Source organism: Anomalospiza imberbis, chromosome 19, assembly GCF_031753505.1.
Source record: "Anomalospiza imberbis isolate Cuckoo-Finch-1a 21T00152 chromosome 19, ASM3175350v1, whole genome shotgun sequence".
NCBI lineage: Eukaryota > Metazoa > Chordata > Aves > Passeriformes > Viduidae > Anomalospiza > Anomalospiza imberbis.
Genome location: NC_089699.1, coordinates 909,123 through 930,466, shown reverse-complemented (window position 1 = coordinate 930,466; position 21,344 = coordinate 909,123). Strand labels below are relative to the sequence as shown.

The following is a 21,344-nucleotide window of genomic DNA, read 5'->3' as shown; positions in this document are numbered from 1 at the left end:
TTGCCACCCAAGCCATTCCATGGTTCTGAAATCTTTAGTCCCCCAGCACTCTCCAGCTGTGGAAGCCCATGGAGAGTTTGCCCAGCTGCTCCCACTGAAGCCCCCAGCCCCAGCCAGGTCCCCCAGACCTGAGCTGTGTTCTGCTCAGCTCTGCCAATGGAAGAAAACCTCAGCTGGCCCAGCTCCAAAATGAAGCCTCTCCTTCCCTGAATTTTACAGTAATCAAACCAAAATATTAAACCCCTGGAACATCCGAGTGTTTTACATCACCTGAGGCAGTATTTTTGCTTAAGCAAGAAAAACAATTTTTGTTTGCATTCACTGGTAAAATTCAACCCCTGAGTGGGCAGTGCCTGCACACACCGGGGAGGAGCAGTGCCCACGTCCAGCGCCCCCTTCTACATCCAACAAGCTCCAGCAGCACGAAGGAAAGGTCTCAGGACACAGTTAGCAAGGATTTAATTGTCACTGATTAGCATCAGACACTGACCAGCTCCTGCCTGAGCTCCCACAGAGCCTCGAGCTCTCGTGGTCCTGCGGCACCGCTCACGGCACGGCTGGAACGGGACCAGGAACGGCCAGAGCAGGATCTGAGCCTTACAGCCCACTGTGCTGGCCAGCTCACAGGCTGGGGGTTTGTGTTTTGGGGGTTTTGTTTTCATCAGAAAGCCTTGTTAGAAGCCACACAAGGCAGGTGGTGCTGGCCAAAGCAAAGCCCCCGACATGCGCAGCAGGGAACGACCCCAGGAGCGAACGCTTTCCTTGCGGGTCTGGGGCTAAGGCAAAGAAGAACAAATCACTTTTGTTCACTGAAGCATCCCCAGATCAAAATCCTTGTCAATGGGAATGCTTCCTGTTTTCCAAGCCTGTTGGAAGAGCCGTTGCCTTAGGAAGCAGGGGCAGAGCAGCTGGCCCAGCCGTGCAGTGTGAGATGCATGAGACCCATCGCCGGAGCTTTGGGACTCAGGCCAGCACCAGCACAGCCAGGCCCAAACTTGTTAGAGTCAACACAGAATTCCCCCCACCAGCCCCAGCATTCCCTAGGGATGTGACAACAGAATGATCACAGCTCCTGCTGGCACAGCAGCATCGATACCAATGACAACACCAACCCACTTCCCCACTGGCCACGGAGCAACTCCTGAAAACGCATTTTGGTCAGGAAAAGCAGATCTGCTTCCTCCTTATATCCCTTTTAACAGTAGGAGCAACATTTCATTTCGCAAAGAGCCTTACAATCACAGAACTGAAATAGTTTCATGCATCTAGAGCAGAGAGAGGGAAATCTTCCACCTTTTCCTTTCCTTCTTGCCCTCATTTGGCATCTCCAGCCTGTCATTTGTTGTATCCCTGTCTCGACAGGGAAGGGCTGACATTGCTGCCCCCACTGCCAAGAGAGTTCTCTGTCCCAAACCCAGCCCTTACCACTCACTGGCACGTGCACTTTGAACAAATCAGAGTTCAAGTCAGTAACTGTGGTCTCAAGAGAAAGTGTGATTTCAAAGCAGAGATCTCTGAGGCATTAAGATGGCAGTGCACAATGCTGGCATCTCTTACTGCAGCTCCAGCTCCGCAGCCCCAGGCTGAGGATCTGGGATTATTCCCTGGAAAGGCCCAGTAAGAGAGTTCCCATTGCAATGGCTTATGGTCTGGATGCTTGAGAGGCCAGAAAGGTTCACACAGAGCTTTCTGTGCCCAGCCAGGGGACGCATGGGGTGAGAAGATGTCCTGGGGTGGCCTGGCCCGGGCAGGGGGATGCTGCTGCCCCAGGGTGGCACCTCCAGGGACATCTTGTCACCCCCAGGATGAGATGGGATGAGGATGGAGGTTTAGGCACCCAGCCTGGGCTGGGGTGAGGAGTGGCAGGGGTCTGCATGCTGACTCACATGTACTAGTTCACCTGGGTTGGAGAGCCGTTGTGGCTTCAGTCTGCAGGCCAGTCCCACTTGCATTATCTAAATCAGTTTGCAAACGGATAATTTAATGAAGGATACTTAAGGTTTATCCCAGGGACTGATCTAGACAAGCAGACCTCTAAACTGGACCTACTGTCCAAGGTCTGCACCTCATTTATACCCTAAAACAACCCCGGGCCCTCCCCCATTTATTCATTTTACCTGATCAGAGTTCAGAGCAGAGTTTATCATCGTGAAGCATTAAAAGCTCCTTCTGCAAAAGGCAGAGCCCTCCAACGGACCCATCCAGGTCAGTCTGCCTAAGCCTTGCCTAAGCATGAAAAAATCCACATCCACACACCTGGCAGGCACAGGTGAGCAGGGACAGGCACATACCTTGTAGGCAATGCTGTTGAGAACCTTCATGGCCAGGTCGGACACGTCGGGATAGGGGTCAGCAGCCAGGTGAAGGAGCACTCTCCAAATTTGGGTATAAACACTGTTGAAACTCACACCTAGAAAAATAAGAACCACAACAAACCCCAAAGCCCTGCAGCACATGACAATCCATCAACTCCGATTCTTTGATCTGATGTGAGAAAATTCATTAGAACTCCAAACAACCTGATGACATCTCAGGGAACATCAAGAGAGGAGCTCAAAAACATCCCACATGGGCATTTTGTCTCTCTTTTGCCTGTCTGTGAACTCTGCAAGGGCTTGTGAAATCAAAGTGGGAGGAAGCAAAATAAATTAAAGACTCCCTAAATCATTTCCAGTCAAACTCCTGCTTTTCCAGGCTCCTGAAGCAATCACCTGGAAAGGCCAAGTGGATAATGTCTGGGTTTCCTGAGCTGAAATACTTAATGGTATAAACCCACAGTTAGTGCCCTATGCTGTTGTGGTTATTTTTATTGAACTGTCCAGGGGTTTGTACACTCTACAAGTTTACTAAATGTTTAAAGCAAAGCTTTAGGAGTTGAGCCCTCAGGAAGCAGCGAGTCCAACTCAGTCTTTCCTATTGACATTTGTATCAATTCCTCCAATTTGTTATTTAATGAGCACATCAGCTGTTCGGTATTTCGGCAGAAGGGACTGACAGATTCAAAGTACTAATCAAATTAATAAGCATTTGCAACAACTGACAAAATTCTGTGAACATTTTATTTTGCTGCTTTTGGGCGAGAATTTGTTATTCTGCCTCCGAGCCCTGCCGGTGTCTGATCGTGCAACGCCCTGGTTGGGAGTGGAGCCATTTGGACAATGTTAAAGTGGTTGCACTAACAACAAAAAAGAGCTAAAATAGAGATTTCAGATGAGTCACAATCAGTGCTAAATGACAGATCAAGCTGTTACTGCTTTTCCTCCCGTGTTTCTGGAGGCATCTAAATATAAAGTTGGGAGGAAAGGGCCCCTTGGTCACCAAGCAGTTCCTCACCTGGCAGAGCTACACCCGATCTCTAAACCAGCAGAGCGGGCTGGGACAGAGCAGTTCTGAGCTCTGGCTGAGGGCAGCAACAGGCTCCAGGAGCCTGCAGGCTGCCCCTGGGGTGCTGGGCTGAAAGGGGAACCTTCCCCTGCCCCAAGTGCCCAGAGTGTGACAAATCACTGCAAAGGGCCAAGGCAGCCCCCTACCCCAACTCCTTCCTCTCGCCCAACCTGCAAAGTGTTTCTCTCCCACCTGGCATCCAAAGGATGGTCCAAGTGATGTCTGCTTAAATTTGCACCTGGGAATCTCACAAGGGAACACCTGGACCGCGCTGTTCGTGTGCTGGGGTGACCCAGGCAGATCCTGCAGCTGATCCCAACCTTCCCAAGGCAGGCCAGGGACAAACCAGAGAATCCCACAGTGCTTGGGCTTGGGGGGGGGACCCTAAATTCCATCCTGTTCCACACCCTGCCACGGGCAGGGACACCTTCCACTGTCCCAGGTTATTCCAACCTGGCCTTGAACACTTCCAGGGATCCGGGGACAGCCACAGCTGCTCTGGGCACCCCGTGCCAGGGCCTTACACCCTCACAGGGAAGAATTCCTCCCCAGTATCCCATGTAACCCTGCCCTCTGGCAGTGGGAAGCCACCCCCCCTTGTCCTGTCACTCCAGGTCCTTGTGTAAATCCCCTCCCCAGCTCTCCTGGAGCCCCTTTAGGCACTGGCAAGGCTGTAAAACCTCTAACAATGTAAATTGTTATAAGGCTGTAAATTGTAAAGGCTGTAAACATATATTTATGTAATATTGTATTATATTTATATAATACTGCAAAATTGCAAAGGCTGTAAATATATAACAATGTTAATCCTGGAAGCTTCTATTACCAAGGAAAGAGAAACTGGAGGGAGAAGGATAAAGAAAAAAGGGAGAGAGGCAAAGTGCTACAAGGTGTGGGAGGAAAAAAGGCTCAGCTCGTGAAGCAGCAGCCAGGTAATGTCTGAGGTGTGCCCAGAGCTGTGCCTCCCACACTCCAGCCTGTTACATAAGGGCCGGTGGGAAATCTGGATGCCTTCAATTCTTTAAAGTCCTTGAAAGAGAGTAAAAGGAAGGGGAGAGGAGGAACAGTGAGGGGGGCACCCAGCTGATTTCCCAGGGGCCCCGATAACCACCTCGATCACAGAGGAAGAAACCCAATGACATTTTTTATACATCTAAGTGTCAGGGAAAAACCAAATTCTAAGCAGAACTGTGTCAGTGCAATTCCCCCTTCACCTGGCAGCCTTTGAGGAGAACACAGGGAATTTCTCCAAAGGCACCTGGGGCTCTGGGCTGGTGCTTCCAGGGCTGCTCTTTCCTGCTGCCACCGCCCCACTGTCAGTGCAGGAGTGACACATCTGACACAGCTCCAGTGCAGGAGTGACACATCTGACACAGCTCCCTGTCAGATCCTGAGCTCCCGTCGCTGGGATAAGGGGAGCAGCAGAGGTGGCAGGAGGAGCAGCAGCTCCATTTCACCTTTAGGGCTGCAATGCCCAAACTGTCCCCAAGATGCAAACCAGGAGCCGAGCAGGGGCCGGGCACTAATGGGAGCAGACAGCTCTGTAATTAGTCACAGACTCCCAGCCAGTTCAGTGCACCTTGCAGAGTGGACTCATGCTTACAAAACAATCCCTCCCTGGTAAGAATGTCAAAAATAAATTGCCTGTCTTTCCCTGAGTTTGATTTTCCCTGCTCACATGGGGGTCAGCTCACCTGCGAGCCCCAAGGATGGGCCGGGCTCCAGCAGCTCCAGGGAGAGCCACAGTGGATGCAAACCCAACTGCTGATGGCTTTATTTATTCCCTTTGATTTGCCAGGCTGGGACAGGGTTTCTTTCCAATCCCCTGTAAAAATCACTGCAGTGATTTGAAGCCCCACAGATGGGGCAGTTCCACAGCAAAACCAGACCAAGGGCTGCTCCCTGCTCCCCATGCCAGCTCCTGGGGAGGGACAGGCAGTGAAACCCTCACACAGGCACACAGGGACAGGGAATGCAGCTGAAATATTCCGGGCTGAACAGCCCTGAGGACTTGGGGAGCTGCTTCCCCTCAGTGCCAACCACAGCTGCTCAGTGTGCATGCCACAAACTCCTCCTCCTGCCAGGAGGGACCCCGGGTGAAGGGGACACAGCCCAGCCCCTGAGCCCTGCCGGGGCCCTGCAGGGCTCACCCCGACCCCTGTGCAGAGCTGGAGCTCCCGTGCTTCCACACGAGCCAGGAGCAGAAGCAATTCCTCAGGGCAGGCACCCCTGGGCCACAGCTGGCACCACCACTGGGGACACAGCCCCCTCTGAGCAGCCCCTGCAGCAAGATGCCATTCCCAAATCCCACCCAAATCCCTGGGTTTTGCTGCTGTGCCTGTTCCCAGTTACACACACTGCTGGCTGACCAGCTCCTTCTCATTATCTCGGTGCATTAACACAGAGTAGGAGGCTCCCCTGCCCCAGTGCTTCCTGCACCTCACTGTCCACCTCCACCTCTGCTCTCCTCATCCTCGCTGCAGCAACCTCCGCCCTCACTGGGACTCTGAGGCACATCCTGGCAAATGGCAAACAGTTCTCCACCCCCAGCCTCTCCTGCTGGAAAAGACAACAATTCCCCAGCATTTCTTCCCTCCAAGATTTATTTTCCTCCTTCTTTGATCACTCCTTAAGATAATCTTTCCAGCGAAGCTCTCTGTAGGACAAAGGCTTTCATCGTGCAGTTTGGATATGAATAATCAGCCTCGAGGTATGCAAACCCCCATCTTAATTCCATCCCTTTTTCCTGTCTTAAAACTGAACATTTCCAGGACACCAAGATTAATGAGTGGCTGCATGGAAAAGCAGCAAGGCTCAGCTTCCCTTCCAAAATGATGTCTTTGTTGACTAACCACAAACTGCCTCTTGCCAGCTGGAAAAGTGGGCCAGAAATAAATGTCTCTCCTGGTACTGGCCTGTCTGGCCAAGGAGCAGCTGCCAGAGAACACAGAGCTCGGCGGAGAGCGTGTGTTGTGGCATTTAGGGAGCCATAATGGGGACATTTGGCCACAGCTAGCTAAGGAACTGTTTGTAAAATGGAACGAGGAGGAATGGAGAGGTTCTCCTCAAGTTTTTGGGAAGAAGTACATTGCATGATGCCTCAGTGCCAGCGTAGAGACTGATCCAGAACAACCCTTCACGTGCCAAATTCCTAAAACTGCCAGAGAGGAACAAAGACCTGAGCATCAGCAGGTTGTGGCTGCCCCTGGATCCCTGGAAGTGCCCAAGTACCCACACTGGAGCATCCTGGGGTGGTGGAAGGTGTCCCTGCCCATGGCAGCAGAGGTGCCATGGCCCATGGCAGGGGTGGCACTTGGATGGGCTTTAGGGTCCCTCCCAACCCAAACCATTCTGGAATTCTGCAATCAGTGAATCAGCTTAGGACAGGAATACAGAGCACAGAACACAAACTGTGCCTGAAAATTTCTCCTTTCCCTCTTACAGACCAGATTTCTGCTTCACTTGGAGTCTCCCCACATGCCCCAAACACCTTTTCCATTGCTGTGGCCATCTCAGATGCTTGCCAGAGCCAGAGCCCCATTTCCTCTTTCAGAAGACACAGAGCAGAGCACAGCATTCCTTCAGCCCCTCTGCCCCACTGGGCTCCCCCAGCTCCCCTGCACAGCAGCTTAAGGCACGTCAGGACATGAAGGAACAGGGTCAGCCTGGGCTGCAGAGCTCTGGGGGTGGCTGGGGCTGGTGGCATCTCTCCTCGGGGAGCAGGAGACAGGGCTGGAGGATGGTGATGCTTCAGAAGGAATGAGAAAAGCCTGGCTTGCAGCAGGCAAATGGGGAGGTAATGGGATTCTGTGCGAGTCATGAATTTTAAACACTTCTCTAAGCTCTTCGTTTCCAGCTGGGTCTGAGCTCTTTGATGGATCAGGAGTGAGGGAAGCCTTGGAGAGCTGCTCTCTCTTTCCAAAGTTCCTCTCACCACCTCCAGCTCCTCTCCAGAGCCTTTTCCAGCTGTGCTGCACAGCTCTTGTGAGACATGCACCAGCCATCAAGGAGACACCGGTGGAAATGGGAAAACTCAAGTCCTAGCTCAAGATGGAGAGAAATTTCCTAACATCCCTGCCATGCTTCAGAAGATCCAATGTCATTACTGATAATCAAAAGCAAATTAACTGATCAAGTTCCTAATGAACTCATGATTTTAAACTGCCACGGGGGCTCAGTAATTACAATCCCTGAATCTTTCAACTCTGGAGAGCCAAATCACCATTAATTCTCATAGAAAACAGAGCAGAGAAAATGTTTCTTTGGTCAAGGCAGTTCTATCACCCAGGTGATTTCTCCCTCTCTGCACTGATTTGTGAAAATATGGGCCCATTTACTGATTACAGAGGAAATACAGAGACTTCCCCCAGCATTTCCCTGTGCATGCTGCTTTCCCTGGAAGGAGGCCATTCCAAAAGCCAGGTCCTTCTGCATGGTGCCTGTGATGCCGTGCCAAAATGGCTCGGATTGTTTGAAAAGCTACAGGTAGTTTGAAGCCAAGCTGTTGCGGCCCCCACTTTTTTGTGCCTGAATTCCTAACAGGATTTCAGTGCAGCTTTAGACCTGGAGCCAACAGCTCCCACTGCCATCCCTCTGCTGGAGTGACCCAGCCACACACAACAGGGAGAGCAACCTGGGGAAGGATCCCAACCTTCCCCACCGGCAAGAGGGGCTCCCAGGGCAGGGCAGGAGGGCTGTGCTCACCTATGAGGGAGTTGAGGGAGGAGTAGGAGCTGACTCGTCTCATCTTGTCGATGGTCTCGAAGGACAGGATGTACTCCTCGTTCTCGGGGCTGCCCAGCGTGCTGCTGGCACTGCTGCTCGTGCTCAGGTTCCCAGGGGAGAAGGCCACAGAGCTCCCAGCTGCCAGGACACAACAGCAGATGCTGGAACGAGGACTGGCGAGAGAACAATTTTCACCCGGACAAAACAGCCCTCTTCTAAATCCTGCCACTCAGGGATGGAAACCCCCTTACCCAGGGGGCAAAGCCACAATTCCCCTTTTTAAAACTGAATGATTAAACACAGAACAAGCAAAAGATTGAGTTAAAAATCCACTTATGCTTGGAAGCTGGAAGGCACATTTTTAGTCCCCAAACACTCAGAAAAATCAATGCTAATGACCTGAAAATTGCAACTAATTATGAGGGTGCTCCTCATCCTAGCTCCTCCTCAGAGCTGGACAATTTGGGCTGGAGCCCCAGTTCCAGCCTGTGCTGTGGTGTCTCCTGCTGGCACAAGGGGCATGAAAAGTGTCTTACACTCCTCGTTGAGGCTGAGGTTCTGCAGGGACTTGTTGAGGTTCCTGGCGGTGGTGACGGCGCGGATGTTGCCGTAGGAGCTGACGGAGCGCAGCCGCGGCGTGCAGGGCCCGTCCCGCACCGGGGTCAGGCTCCCGCCCTCTGCGAGGCAAGAGGCAGCAGTCATGGCTGGGACCACACCGAGCCACAGCACCCGGGTTATGGCCCAGCAAATGAGTCATTAAAACGGCAGCGACGTGAACTGAGCCCGTCATTCTCTGTCAGGCTAAAAGAGGACGCGCTACGGCAGCGCATCCAGCACGGATCCCGTGTCTCTGCTGTCCAGGAGGGGAGTTTGGGACATCCAACAAGGGCAGGTGAGCCCAGCTGTGCCAGTGCCTCCCAGGGGCCCTGAGGACTCCTCTGTGCAGGTGGTGCTGGGCCACTGCCCAGCCCCAGTGCCAGGACAGCCTGAGGCAGCGCTGGCCAGCTCCTCTCTGCTGCTGTCAAACCCCTCCTGGATTTGCTCATCATCAGGAGCTATGAAAATTCTGGTTTCCTGACCAAATTTCAGGCCTGATTTCGAGTCATATTTCACCCTGAGCACACACAGTCCCACGGGCTCAGAAGAGCTGCTCTGTTTCCCTGCAGAGCGGCTGCACTGTGGTGGGGGGCCAATGCTTCCAGAGCATCCCACTTCAGGATTCCTTTGGATCAGGAAAAGCCCTGTAGAACTGCATGCAGTGTTTATTTCCTGCAGCAAATGGGGAGGAGCTCATTTTCCAATATGATTCAGTTATTCACAGGACAAGGAGACCAAACCACTCTGTGCAGAGACAGCACACGGTCTTGTCTCCAAGATCCTCCTGTTATCCTTCAAGATCTCCACTGCAGTTTACATCTAAAGAAAAGGTGAGGTCAGAGACAACTTCACCAGGACATTTCATTCCTCACATAAAGCCACAGACACAACAAAAGGGATGGGGCCACAGGCTCAGAGCACAGAGCTCTTCCCTTCCTTGTCTGGCCCTCACAGCAGCAGGGCTGGTTCATGGTGTGCTGGAGCTCTCACCAGGTCAACATGACACTGAAGGTTCATGTGTGATTCCAGGGGGGAGAAGGAAAATGAGTCTGTGGGCTGCCTGAACCAGTATCCTTCAGCCTCGAGCTGAAGGGAATCTCTCTCCATGGGCAGGAGGCTCCTGGTGAGCTGCAGCCAAGGCTTAAGTGGAGACTCAGTGCAGGATGGATTTCTCCAGTGTAACATCTCACAGGGATGAACAGACACCAGATGTCCCCTCCTTATCACCCACCATGTCACAACAGGGCTCTTTAATAAACCCCCACCAGCAAGAAGCTCACTGTGCTGGGAAAACTCCTTAAATAATTCCCAAGTACGTTCAGGCCCTACATCTCCTGCCCAGCCAAAGCCAAGCCCCCACCTGGAGCAGCTGGAGAAGGGAGAGGGTAATTCTTCTCCTCTTCTATGAACTGCAAGGCCACGGTGCAGAAATTGCTCTCGTACTGAACCACCAGGTGACTCAGGGCCACCACCAGCTCCTGGGGAAAGAGCACAGAAACATCTCATGGGTACACAGTGAGAAACAAGGGACCGAAGGCAAACACTGACCAACATTGGTGGTATTACTGGGTGCCCATCCAGGGTGGCAATTCTCCCTCAATTCAAGGGGTGAACTGCAGAAAGCCAGAGGTCTCTGTCTCACACTTAATCCTCACAAGCCCTTCCTACCTGGGCAGGCTTCCTCCCTTTTGAGCAGCCTGCTCCAGTGACAGGTGTCCCTGCCTAAGACATCAGGGGGTGGAATGGGATAAGCTTTAAGGCCCCTTCCAACCCAAACCATCCTGGGGTTCTGTGCCTGATTCTGACAGTCTGTCAGACTGATGCAGTGCCACAGGCAGCCCTGACCTGGCCCAGCCCACAGGGTGTGTGTGGCTCCCTCAGAGCCAGGGGCTGTGCCAGGGCTGGGGGCTCTCAGCCCCCCGTGGCACAGCTGGACCCTCCTGGCACTGCCCAGCCCCGCACGGAGCTCAGCCCCTCCAGGAGACACCTCCTGCCTGGCCCCTGGGAGCTGCAGACAGGAGACAGAGCTGCCTTTGGCTGCTGTCTCAGCTCAGGGACTGATCTCCCAAGGAGAGATTTATGAATCTCACAGAGCATTCCGTGTGACACGCAGCTCTCTCCTGAATTAAACTGATTAAATGCTGGAACGAGACAACAGAAATGAATCTTCGCAATGCCGGTGACAACTGCCAGGGTGTTGATGTTCCAGTAAAGTAAACACAAACATTAGGACACTTCAGAACAGCCCTCAAAAACAATCCAGAATGTCAAAAACCATTTAATGTACTATTGATGTACGATGGTGCCTCAGAAACTGTAACTCTCCCAAAGCTGGAGAGCGACTCTGGAGCAGCCTGTGGGGCTCTAAAGGCAGGGAGGCCTTTTCACTGACCAAAGCTCTCTCGTTCCCTGCACAGGCTGTGGCTCAGGGCAGCGGGGGCAGCCCCAGAGCACAGCCCAGCCCCTCACCTTGCGGACCATGGGGCTGCCATCGTTGATGAGCTGGGCCAGCATCATGGCCACGTTGTGGTCGATGGTGGTCGAGTGGTCCGTGCGCTCCGCCGAGTTGCCCACGAAGGTGCCCAGAGCAAAGACTGCAGCACAGCGAACCTGGGGACACAAACAGCCATAGCTGTCCCCTCTGCTGCCACGGGGGGTTCGTTCATCCCCACAAACAGCAGCGCTGCAAACCCGAGCTGCTGGGTCAGGTCAGCCCCTGGGGAGCAACGGCCCCAGCAGCCTCAGCAAACTGAGTTTTAAGGATTCACAGATGCAGGATATGTTTAATTTCCCAGAATACTCAGTGACCTTCCCATGGGTGACTCTTCCAGTTGGTGTTGCCTTGAATATTAATTAACAGGAATAGGGTACACACAGCTGCTGTTGGGATGTGGATCTTTTACAGGAGTGCTGACTACAGTCTCCAGGCTTATGGAAAGGTAAAGATGATGGAAAAAAGGAGAAAGATCAAGAAAAACTTTGGAAAGCCACCCCACCTCTGCAGAAACACTCCTCAAAAAGTGGGGAGGATGGGGCCAGGGACAACAAGAGGAGGATGCAGGACAGAGACTGGTGTGGGTGTGGAGGGGGATCTCATCTCTAATCTCTGCACGTTATCAGAGCTCTTTATCTCAGCTCCCTTCTCCCAGGGTGTGTGCTGGGTCTGATGGGCTCTGTCAGTCACTGCCAGGCCCTGCACAATCCCTCCTCTCCTGGGAGTGTCACAAAGGTAAACCACAGCCAATTAAAGATGCGTTTTCACAATGAGCAGGAGAAGAGTTTTCATACTTGGACAAAAAGACTAGAGACAAAAAGACTAGACTTTGTTTTTTACAAAACACAGTGAGTTTTGGGAGCACATTTTTAACAGCTTCTGATAAGCAAGGAAGCAAAAACCGTGGCACTGCAGTGCCCAGGTCCCAGGGGTTTGGGGCTCTATGAACTCCCTCTGCATTTCTTTGGAAGCTCCTCTCGTAGGGTTTGTTTAATTTGCATCACCTTGAAGAAACAGCAGCAAGATTTTTCTCTGAAGCAGACACAAACACAAAGCTCTAGAAGGCCCTGCTCTGCAGGAACCTCAGTCCTCCTGCCCATTCGAGTGGCGTTCACGGAAAGAGCTGGAGTTTTACCTCTGGGATTGGATCTGAGAGGAGGCTGTAGAGCTTCTCATGGGCGCTGTCTCTCACTCCACACCACCTGGCTGAGTCGAAGTTCTGCCAGATCCTTCCCAGACAAATGGCCACCCACTGCCTGAGGAGAGGGTGGGGATCGTTCAGCTGCTCCAGGCAGATCGCTATCAGGTTCCCCTGCAGGCAGGCTTCCTGCAACACAAACCAAGCCTTTTGTTTGGGATGACAGCTTCCCACCTCATCCCCACAGAAGGAGACTATTTCTGAAGGAGTCAGGAAGCCAAGAGAAAATAACCGTTCAGTGGTTCCAGACTGATTTTGTCACAGAATACCAGCAGCATGAAGGGAAAGGCAGCTAGAGTTGATTAAATAGTTGAGCATTAAAATGCTTTCTGTAATGGATAAAGCTTGGTCTTCCCTCTTTGGAAACATTCCTTGCACCTGTCAGAGCCCCAGGGTTTACGGCTCAATCCACAGACCATTCCCAGCCACCAGGCTCCCACTGGACAGCACCAGGAACTCTTTCTGTGCCAGTGGCTGTGAAGGGACCCTTGTCCCTGTCTCCCACTGCCAGGTGCTGGGTACAGAATGTCTGTCACATCTCCAGGCCAATTCTTCTCTTGATCCACACAGAAGTAACAAAAGCCAACACCCCAGTTCTGTTTCCAAGCTCATGTTTGGGCTTAGTGCAAGCCAGGGCACTTTCACCAAAGCAAAGGCACGAGGCAGAGAGAGGTGGAGAGGATGAAGGGAAAGGGCTGCTGGGACTCACCTGCCCAGTGTTGTAGTTGTTGACAATCACAGCCAGGATGAACGCTGTCATCGTCCTATGCTCAGCCTGAAAACAACACAGACTGAGGTTACCTGGGAGCAGGGCTGGGAACAGCCACAGCCCACCCTGGAACAGGTGCATCCCCAGAGCAGTTGTGCCATGGTGAAAGAATGAGAAAATTCCAGCTTGCTTTCCCCATTCTTGGCACCAGCCCTGTTACACCCCAGACACTTCCCCAGCATGCTCCCAACCAGCTCTGGGGAGACCCCCAAACACCCTTACGGGAACCCAGCTGCTGCAGAGGGAATTGCCAGAGCTGTGGGGCAATTCCCTGCTCCAGCAGCCATCCTGGAGCCCCAGCTCCCACCCTCAGAGACTGCTTTCAGAACCCCAGAGGAGTTTGTAAAGCCTTGGCTGTGTGGCTGCTGTGTCTCACAGCTCAGCAGTGGCTCTGCCCAGCACAGCACTGGGTGCCACCGCAGGGGGAGGCAGCCAACAGCAGCACACCAGCTAAAACAAGGCAAGCAAATGCTAAAGAGTCGGAATAAATGTGACTTGTCCTTACTGGCATGTAAGGATCTGCCAGGACTGAGAGGAAATACTTGTGCCCATTGTCCTTCACCAGGTCAGCCTGGCACGACTGAAAAAGAGACAAGAAAGCCACAGTGAGAACCACAGGACACACATTTGTCCCTCCAATGACACAGAAACCTTTCATTTCTTAACCATTTTTCTCCCACCTTGCTCTCATTTGAGAAGCCAAATAAAGCTCAAGCCCTTCCTGGGGGCTGCAACCAGACAGCCCCAAGGGCCAGGGCAGGGAAGCGTCTGCCACTCCCACAGTGCCACAAACAGCAGGAAATGTGAGCTCCTGCTGTGGGGAAGAGTCGGAGGAGCCACCTCTGTGCCACCTTCAACCTCCCCAGTAATTTCTGTCTCCTACTAGAGCCAGCCCAGGCTGCAGAGCAGCCCCAGGGGAGCTCAGGACAGGCTCCTGGGCTGGGCTCAGTGGGGAGCTCAGGGCTCTGCTGTGACACCAGCTCAGGCTCCAGGCTGACGTTCTGGGGTCACTCCGAGAGGATCCACGTGGAGAAAGTGAAAATAGAAGGGAGGAAACCCTGACTTGGCATCAGCTCCCTGTGGCACGGGACAGGATCATGCATTTTTCATCAGGAGGAGAAGGTGAAGGAGGGAACTAGCTGCTGAAAGGGATGGGGGGATGGCAAGGCAGAGATGCAAGGGAATATTTTAGTGCTGAAGAGAGTGAAGCTGCTGGTTTTGGCAGAGCCAGGAGCAGAGGGCCTGGATTGCTGCCAGGCTGCAGCTACAGGAGAGAGGCTTCCCTGACTCCTGCTGGCCCCAGGCTCCTCTCAGAGCCTTCCAGTGTCTGCACTTCGTGTTCCCCACACAGGACCAGCCCCTGGACAGCAGCACGGGGAGCCTGCCCAGGCCACGCTGCTGCTCTGCCTCTGCTGCCCAGCTCCTGGGGCTCAGGAGGGAGGGAGGGCCACAGAGCCCCACCTGAACCCCTCCCTGCTGGGAACCCACGGGAACCCAGCAGCACTGACACCTCCTCCTCCTCCTCAGGGAATAAACAGCTCCTCTGGGAGCAGGAACACAGCGTGACCCAGCCAGGCTGCAGGCTTGGTGTGCCGGTTCAGACTAACAGAAAACATTCTGTTGCAAGGAGCTGCTGCCTGTGCCCTCCCTCAGCAGCGTCCACAGCACTTCCCCCTCCTCCCCTCCCACTCCCACCATGTGCTGGTGGAATGAGTGAGTGAAACAGCACAAAGAAACCCAAACCCACCATTTGAGAGGTTTTTTTTGGAGTGTTTTGCTGTAAAGCTCAGGCTGCAAACAAGTGAGGCAATGCCAGAGCATGGGAGGGAAGGTGTGAGGGGCACGACACCACATGGGAATCACACCTAAGCCCCTGGCACACGCCTGGGGCTGAGGCACCAACCTCGGGTGCACCACAAATGAGCTTTTCCAGAGGAGCTCCAAGATGAATAGTTTTCATTTTCTTTTCTTTCCCAAATCCTCTTAGGATGTTAATGAAAATATTGTTATAAAACTAAACCTGACAATGTTGGATCAACAGCAGGAAAACCTTCATGAATTCAGTGCTATGCTCCAGTAGCAGGAGAGACACAAAAATAACCCCCAAAGAGGAAAGATCCAACATCCACAGCAGTTCAGACATTCTACATGGACTTGCAATTGTGCCTGAATTAATGTGTGCACCTCTCCTAATAATTTTACAGTGCTCAACTAATTGCACCCACAAACCACTGAGTCAGAGATACGACTTTACAAATTTATCTGCAATTACTTACCAGCTTCATTATTTATTTGAAAGCCCAGCAAGCAGAGCTCTGGCTGAGGCAGTGCCCTGCTGGGGCAGGAATACTCACACTGTCCACTGCCAGGATCTTGGCCCAGATGAACACAAGGAGAGGTCTCAGCTCACGGGCTGAGCTCTGCAGGAGCTTCAGTACATAGGGGAAAATGCCAACAGAGAGGGCCTGGCAGGGAAAGAACAAATCCTTGTCAGTAAAACCCTGTCAGCAAACCCCCCGTGGCAGCTGAGCCCCCCAGCAGGGCCCAGGATGCAGCATTTTTACAGACACAGCTGAGAAATCTGGTAGGAAATATTTTCCCGTGTTTCCAGTAAAGAGGGGATCCCCGTGTTTGTCTGTTGTTATTTTAATCTTGAATGGCACCAGGTATTTCCAGACTCATTTGGTCCATGGAGACCCTGAGTTAATCCAGCACCAGCTTCCTCTCCTTACAGCCTGGGCTGTTTTATGCTCCAGATCCTCACTTCCCTCAGCTCAGTTGGCTCTCCCAGCTAAACAAATCACAAAGTTCAGGAATTCCAGCCTTCCCACTGGAAATTAACAGGTCTCTCCAGGAGGAGGTAAAGCAAACCACTACAAAGTCCCATCACTGAGCTGCTCCATGACCAGCTGGTGCTTCATCTTCATCACTTTTATCATCAAACAGCTCCATTTACAGGAGTGCTTTAAACTGCTCCTCTGTTTAATTCTTATTTATGCTCCACACTGTGCTGCCACTTTCCAAACTGCAGAATGCAGCTGCTGCCTGCTCAGAAGAGCTTGTAAAATCCAGACACCAAACAGATAAAGGAGGAGAAGAAAATGATGCAACCAGTAAGCTCAAAGAACACATAACAAACGCATATGCTTTTTTTGGGCTATTTATTTTCTATGACAAACCTTCTTACCTGCCCCAGATATTTCCTCCTGGTTTGTCCCTTGCGTTATTTCGCACTTAACTATTGGCAAGGAACTCCCTTTGGTGTGCTGGGAAGGGACAGGGGGATGGATGTGATGAACACAAACCCGTGTGACCCCGCTCTCACGAGCACACCACCCCGGCCACCTGTCAGCTCTGTGGCTGATCCTCCCCAGCTCCCTCCCCTCCACCACCAGCTGCATTCACCAGCCCTGCTGAGGCAGGAGGGAGGGTTGGAGCCCATGTGCAGCCCCCCACGCACCAGACTGACAGCCCAGGGCCCCAGGTCCAGGAACCTCCCCAGCAGATCCAGCGCTCGCAGCCGGTGCACCTGGCTCAGCAGCACCTGCGGGGCAGAGGGACCGGGTTTGGGGTTACTGGGGTTACTGGCCAGGGAACACTCCTCCTGCGCCTGCAGGGCACTGCCAAACCCTGGCAGCCGGGAATGCTCTTTGTGGAGCAATCCCCAGGGATCCCAGCTGCCTTTCCCAGCCCAGCTGGCAGTGCTTCCTGCAGCAGGACCCAAAGGACAGCGCCAGCCCAGCCTCCCACTGCTCCCAGCAGCTCAGGAGCACAGGAAGAGGCTTTGCTTTCCTTGGCAAATCAATAGCAGAGACTTAAGAGGGAGCAAAAGGTCATGTTGGTCGTTAATAAAAATCTCATTAAAATGGAGTCTGACAACGCTAATGAGGTGGTGCTTTACTGGCTTATACCTAGCCTGGTGTGAAATATTAACAGATAGACTTGCAGTTCTTAATCTCCTTAACAGATGTAAGATATTGGAATGCAACGTTTAATCCTCAGTTTAAATTGAGGAACATCCCTCAGCATGGATCTTGGGGAAAGAGACTCCTTGATTTACCTCCCCAATTCCATCCCCTCCTCAGTGTGTTTGCATGCTGCATATTGAAATTAGATTGTTTTTCATGTTTAATATTGAAGAATAACTAAATTACTTGGCTCAGGTCTCACACTCTGGATGACTGGTACTGGATACTGAGGTGGTGCAGGAAAGGTCCAGAAGAAAGCAGGGGGATGTGAGAACTACTGCTATGGGTTCACTCTGAATATCAGAGCTCAGCTCTCAGAACAGTCATAAGAGAAAGGATTTTGGTCATCCTGCCCTAGTTGGCACCAGCCAATTCCATCAACCAGCCCAGGAGTAACAGGGGCAGCTGTTTGGGATTACAGCAGGAGCAGAGAGCAGGGCAGGTGAGGCTGGAGCAGGGCTGGGGCAGCAGCAGGAGCTGGCAGGGGCAGGAGGCACAGACGTGGCACAGCTGGGACCCTCCAGCCTGCAGAGAAACCAAGAAACTCCAAACTCTGTCAAGAAAGGGAACTAATTGGAAAAGCTGTCTGGATGAAGATGAACCCCCAGCTCCACACTTTGCCCTCCCACGGCACATTCCCCCAGAGCACTCTGTGTCTGACTGGGAAAGCTCTGGTTTGCCATTGTCCACCCCAAACAAAGCCCTCGGTCTTGCAGGATTTCCCATTCCCAGCTCCCCAGTGGATCTGCACAACACCCTGGGCCCAGGCTGATACACATTCCAGAGCCTGGGGTGAGGATGGGGGGCAGTTCTTTTATTCCTTTATTCCATTACTCCTTCTGCTGGAATGATGGAGGTGCTTGTGTGCCACCCCATGCACGCAGCCCTGCGTCACCGGCTGCATCCCTCACCATTCCCAGGCAGAAAATGGGCACTTAATTACATCCACACATGCAAATTAGGGATGAGCCAGGACACAGGGGGATCATTGACATGTCACAGTCCATATTTTAGCAGGCAGCTCCTCACAAAGGCAGGATGAAGTCAGGGCCTGCAGTGATCTGTACACAGGAGATCCACAGAGTGGATCTCACAGGGCTCAAGGCTGGCCAGGCTGTGTGTGCTGCTGCTCTCTGATGGCTTCTCTCCCTGGGGTCTGAAAACAGACCAGACAGGGTCTGAAACTCCCTCCCTTCCTGCCCTGGATCAGCTGGGCTTGGATTCTCAGGATGCTCGGACCTGTTACCAACCCATCTTATTCCACTGTACAATTAATATGCTATAATTATAACAACAATTACGCTGTCCCGGCTCGGATTTGCTCCAGGCAGGAAGGCAGGAACACAGGTTCCTTTGCCAGGTGACCTCTCAGTTCCACTGCAGTCACGCTCCTGCAGAGCCTGCTGGTGCCAAACAATCCACTGGAAAGCAGCAAAGTTGGAGCTGGAGCAAAATCCTGCCTGCTTCCATGGCAGTGACAGAGACAAACCACACATCTGCTTATCAACCTCATCTCTCAAGGCTTGGGAGACTCAGGAAATTAAAATCTGGTCTTGCAGAGATGGATGGTGCTGTCAGTCACACACCCAGCTGACAGGGAAGGGGAGTCTCCTCACAGATCCCTGTACAAGAGACATTCCTTTAAAAGAAAGGCTTTAAAATGTGCTGCCCACAGGTCCCTGGGCTGGGGTTTGTATTTCTGTCAGCACTAACCGCAGGGGAGGGAAGGCCAGAGCAGGCTCCAGATGACAGCTGCAATCCTGGCCCTGCCATGGAACACTGCCTGAAACACCAAGTTCTGCTTCCCCTGGATTTCCTCTCCTTCCAACACGAGGCCTCTGCCTCGTCTGAGCAGTGCCTGCAGAGCCCCCCACCCTGCAGGTCTGCAGAGACCTGGCTGGGAGTTCCTGCAGCAAAACTTCAGCCCCACATTAAAGGGAGCACTTCCCAGGCTGTACCAGACGGATAAAAGACATTTCCAAACGATTTATGCTGCAGTAACTTCCACTTTCTGAAAATGGGAAGATAAAAGTCTCTGCCTGACAGAGCTGGGACACAGAGGAGATGCCAGAGGAGGGACAATGAAGATGTGCTGCTCTCAGAGAGGCAGCAGAGCCAGACAAGGACCAGAGCCACGGGATGGGGCAGGAAAATCACTCTGGGTTCATCCACGTGGGTCTGGTGAACACACAACCAGCTCTCATTTATCCTGGAGAAGCCCCTAGTATTTATGTTCCCAAAGGCCATCGGGGTGGCAGCTCGAGGCTGAGAGGGCAGGAGAGACATGGACACCCCAGGCAGGGGCAGGGACAGGCAGGGATACCCCTGGGATGGGCAGGGAGAGGCAGGGACACCCCTGGGATGGGCAGGGAGAGGCAGGGATACCCCTGGGATGGGCAGGGAGAGGCAGGGACACCCCTGGCAGGGGCAGGGATAGGCAGGGACACCCCTGGGATGGGCAGGGAGAGGCAGGGACACCCCTGGCACGGGCAGGGATAGGCAGGGACACCCCTGGCACGGGCAGGGATAGGCAGGGACACCCCTGGCATGGGCAGGGATAGGCAGGGACACCCCTGGGATGGGCAGGGATAGGCAGGGACACCCCTGGCACGGGCAGGGATAGGCAGGGACACCCCTGGGATGGGCAGGGATAGGCAGGGACACCCCTGGCAGGGACAGGGAGAGGCAGGGACACCCCTGGCAGGGACAGGGAGAGGCAGGGACACCCCTGGGACCGGCAGGGATAGGCAGGGACACCCCTGGCATGGGCAGGGATAGGCAGGGACACCCCTGGCAGGGGCAGGGACCCCCCTGGCAGGGACAGGGACCCCCCCAGCCCCAGCACTGACCTGCAGGACGATGGGCAGCTGCTCCGGGGGGTTGCGGTTCTCCACGCCCATGGTCAGCCACACCTGGAAGGCTGTGAGCTGCTCGGCAAAGAAGGGGCTGTGCTGGGGGAGCAAAGTGGGAGTGCAGGCATGGGTTAAACACCAAGGAGTGAAGGCAGGAGTTCTGACACCTCACTGTTTCCTGAAGCTGTGGTTTGCAAGTGATACATGTTTGCTTGGGGTTTTCTACATGCACAAAAACTTCCCAAAGACTGAGCAGACACACGTCCCTTTAAATGTGTTGGGAAGAAAAGAAGGAAAGAGCAGTAAAGAGGAAAAGTGAGCACAGAATGTCTTAGGGAAGCGTGGCTGCTCTCCCCAGAGCAGCAGATGGAGCAGCAGTGGATTTATCAGCTCTGCAGAGGCCGTTTCACTCCTGCAGCAGCACTTGGAGCTGCCTCTGCCCTGTCCACAGAGACACAACCCAGGTGCAATGAAAGTGAATCCCTCGTGCCATCCCTCACCCTGAGGACACGGTGCAAACTCGGGGTGAGAATGCACTGACCAAAGCACACAGTGGCTTCCAGGTAGGAATCCACAGAGAAACAGAAATCAGTGGGGAAGGAGGGAGGGAAGGGATGGAGGAGGGAGAGAAACCCAGCCCACACCCATCCCTGTAGGAGCACTGGGAGCCCCCAGGCCCTCCTCCACCAGATTGTTGTGTTTTCCAGGTCTGAGCAGGCAAGAACACCCTGGGAACAGCCAGGAGAGGTTTGTGATGTGCTGCTCAGACACCCCAGCCCCGAGGCTGTGCCCAGGGCTGTGCCCAGGGCAGGCAGCACTGCCAGCCCCCAGCAGGTCCCTGTGCCTCACCCGGGTGCTCCCCAGCCCTGCCAGGCTGACAGTGGCCACAGTGACCACAGGGACTGTCCCTTCCCTGCTCCCTGGCCAGCACCAGCCAACCCCCAGCCAGGCTGGGATCTGCCTGCACTCTGGCTCCCAGCCCCAGGTGCACACTGAGGCTCAAGCTGCCTCCATTCCAGCCCAAATCCACAATAAACCACATTTGTCAGGCTTGAAAACCAGCCTGTAAATTGTTCCCAGCCCAGCCTGAATCGATCTCCAGCTGAGAATGGCCACTCTTCTTCACTGACCTCCTGTCTGATCCCCAGCAAGTCTGTGCCTCTTCCCACCCCAAAACACTCAGAAATCTCCTGAATTTCAGCTCACTTGACAGAGAATGCCCAGCTGAGGGTTAACACTAATAAAAAAGCCTCCAGTGACATTGTTAGAGACTGAAAATAAATATGAACGTAAGCCAGGAGAAGAGAAGTAGTATTTTTTACGTTCTAAAGCAGAGCACAGAGTGAGGAAAGCAAGG

General features: G+C 53.3%; 2 protein-coding genes across 4 annotated transcripts in view; one reads left to right on the top strand and one right to left on the bottom strand.

Annotated features, from left to right (window-relative positions):
* AATK (apoptosis associated tyrosine kinase) overlaps positions 1 to 21,344 on the top strand; it is a 175,954-nt gene that overhangs the window by 106,093 nt on the left and 48,517 nt on the right. The window lies entirely within an intron of this gene.
* RPTOR (regulatory associated protein of MTOR complex 1) overlaps positions 1 to 21,344 on the bottom strand; it is a 99,179-nt gene that overhangs the window by 29,657 nt on the left and 48,178 nt on the right. For 2 of the 3 annotated variants that reach the window (XM_068209880.1, XM_068209882.1), the window contains exons 11-22: positions 19,985 to 20,086; positions 16,628 to 16,711; positions 15,522 to 15,632; positions 13,673 to 13,747; positions 13,108 to 13,173; positions 12,336 to 12,527; positions 11,176 to 11,316; positions 10,067 to 10,184; positions 8,646 to 8,786; positions 8,089 to 8,247; positions 2,292 to 2,410; positions 1,887 to 1,955 (exon numbers count right to left, since the gene is read on the bottom strand). In XM_068209880.1, the coding sequence (XP_068065981.1) occupies positions 1,887 to 1,955; positions 2,292 to 2,410; positions 8,089 to 8,247; positions 8,646 to 8,786; positions 10,067 to 10,184; positions 11,176 to 11,316; positions 12,336 to 12,527; positions 13,108 to 13,173; positions 13,673 to 13,747; positions 15,522 to 15,632; positions 16,628 to 16,711; positions 19,985 to 20,086 (1,377 nt within the window). The remainder of the gene's footprint in view (positions 1 to 1,886; positions 1,956 to 2,291; positions 2,411 to 8,088; positions 8,248 to 8,645; positions 8,787 to 10,066; positions 10,185 to 11,175; positions 11,317 to 12,335; positions 12,528 to 13,107; positions 13,174 to 13,672; positions 13,748 to 15,521; positions 15,633 to 16,627; positions 16,712 to 19,984; positions 20,087 to 21,344) is intronic. The other variant, XM_068209881.1, reaches the window with a different exon arrangement.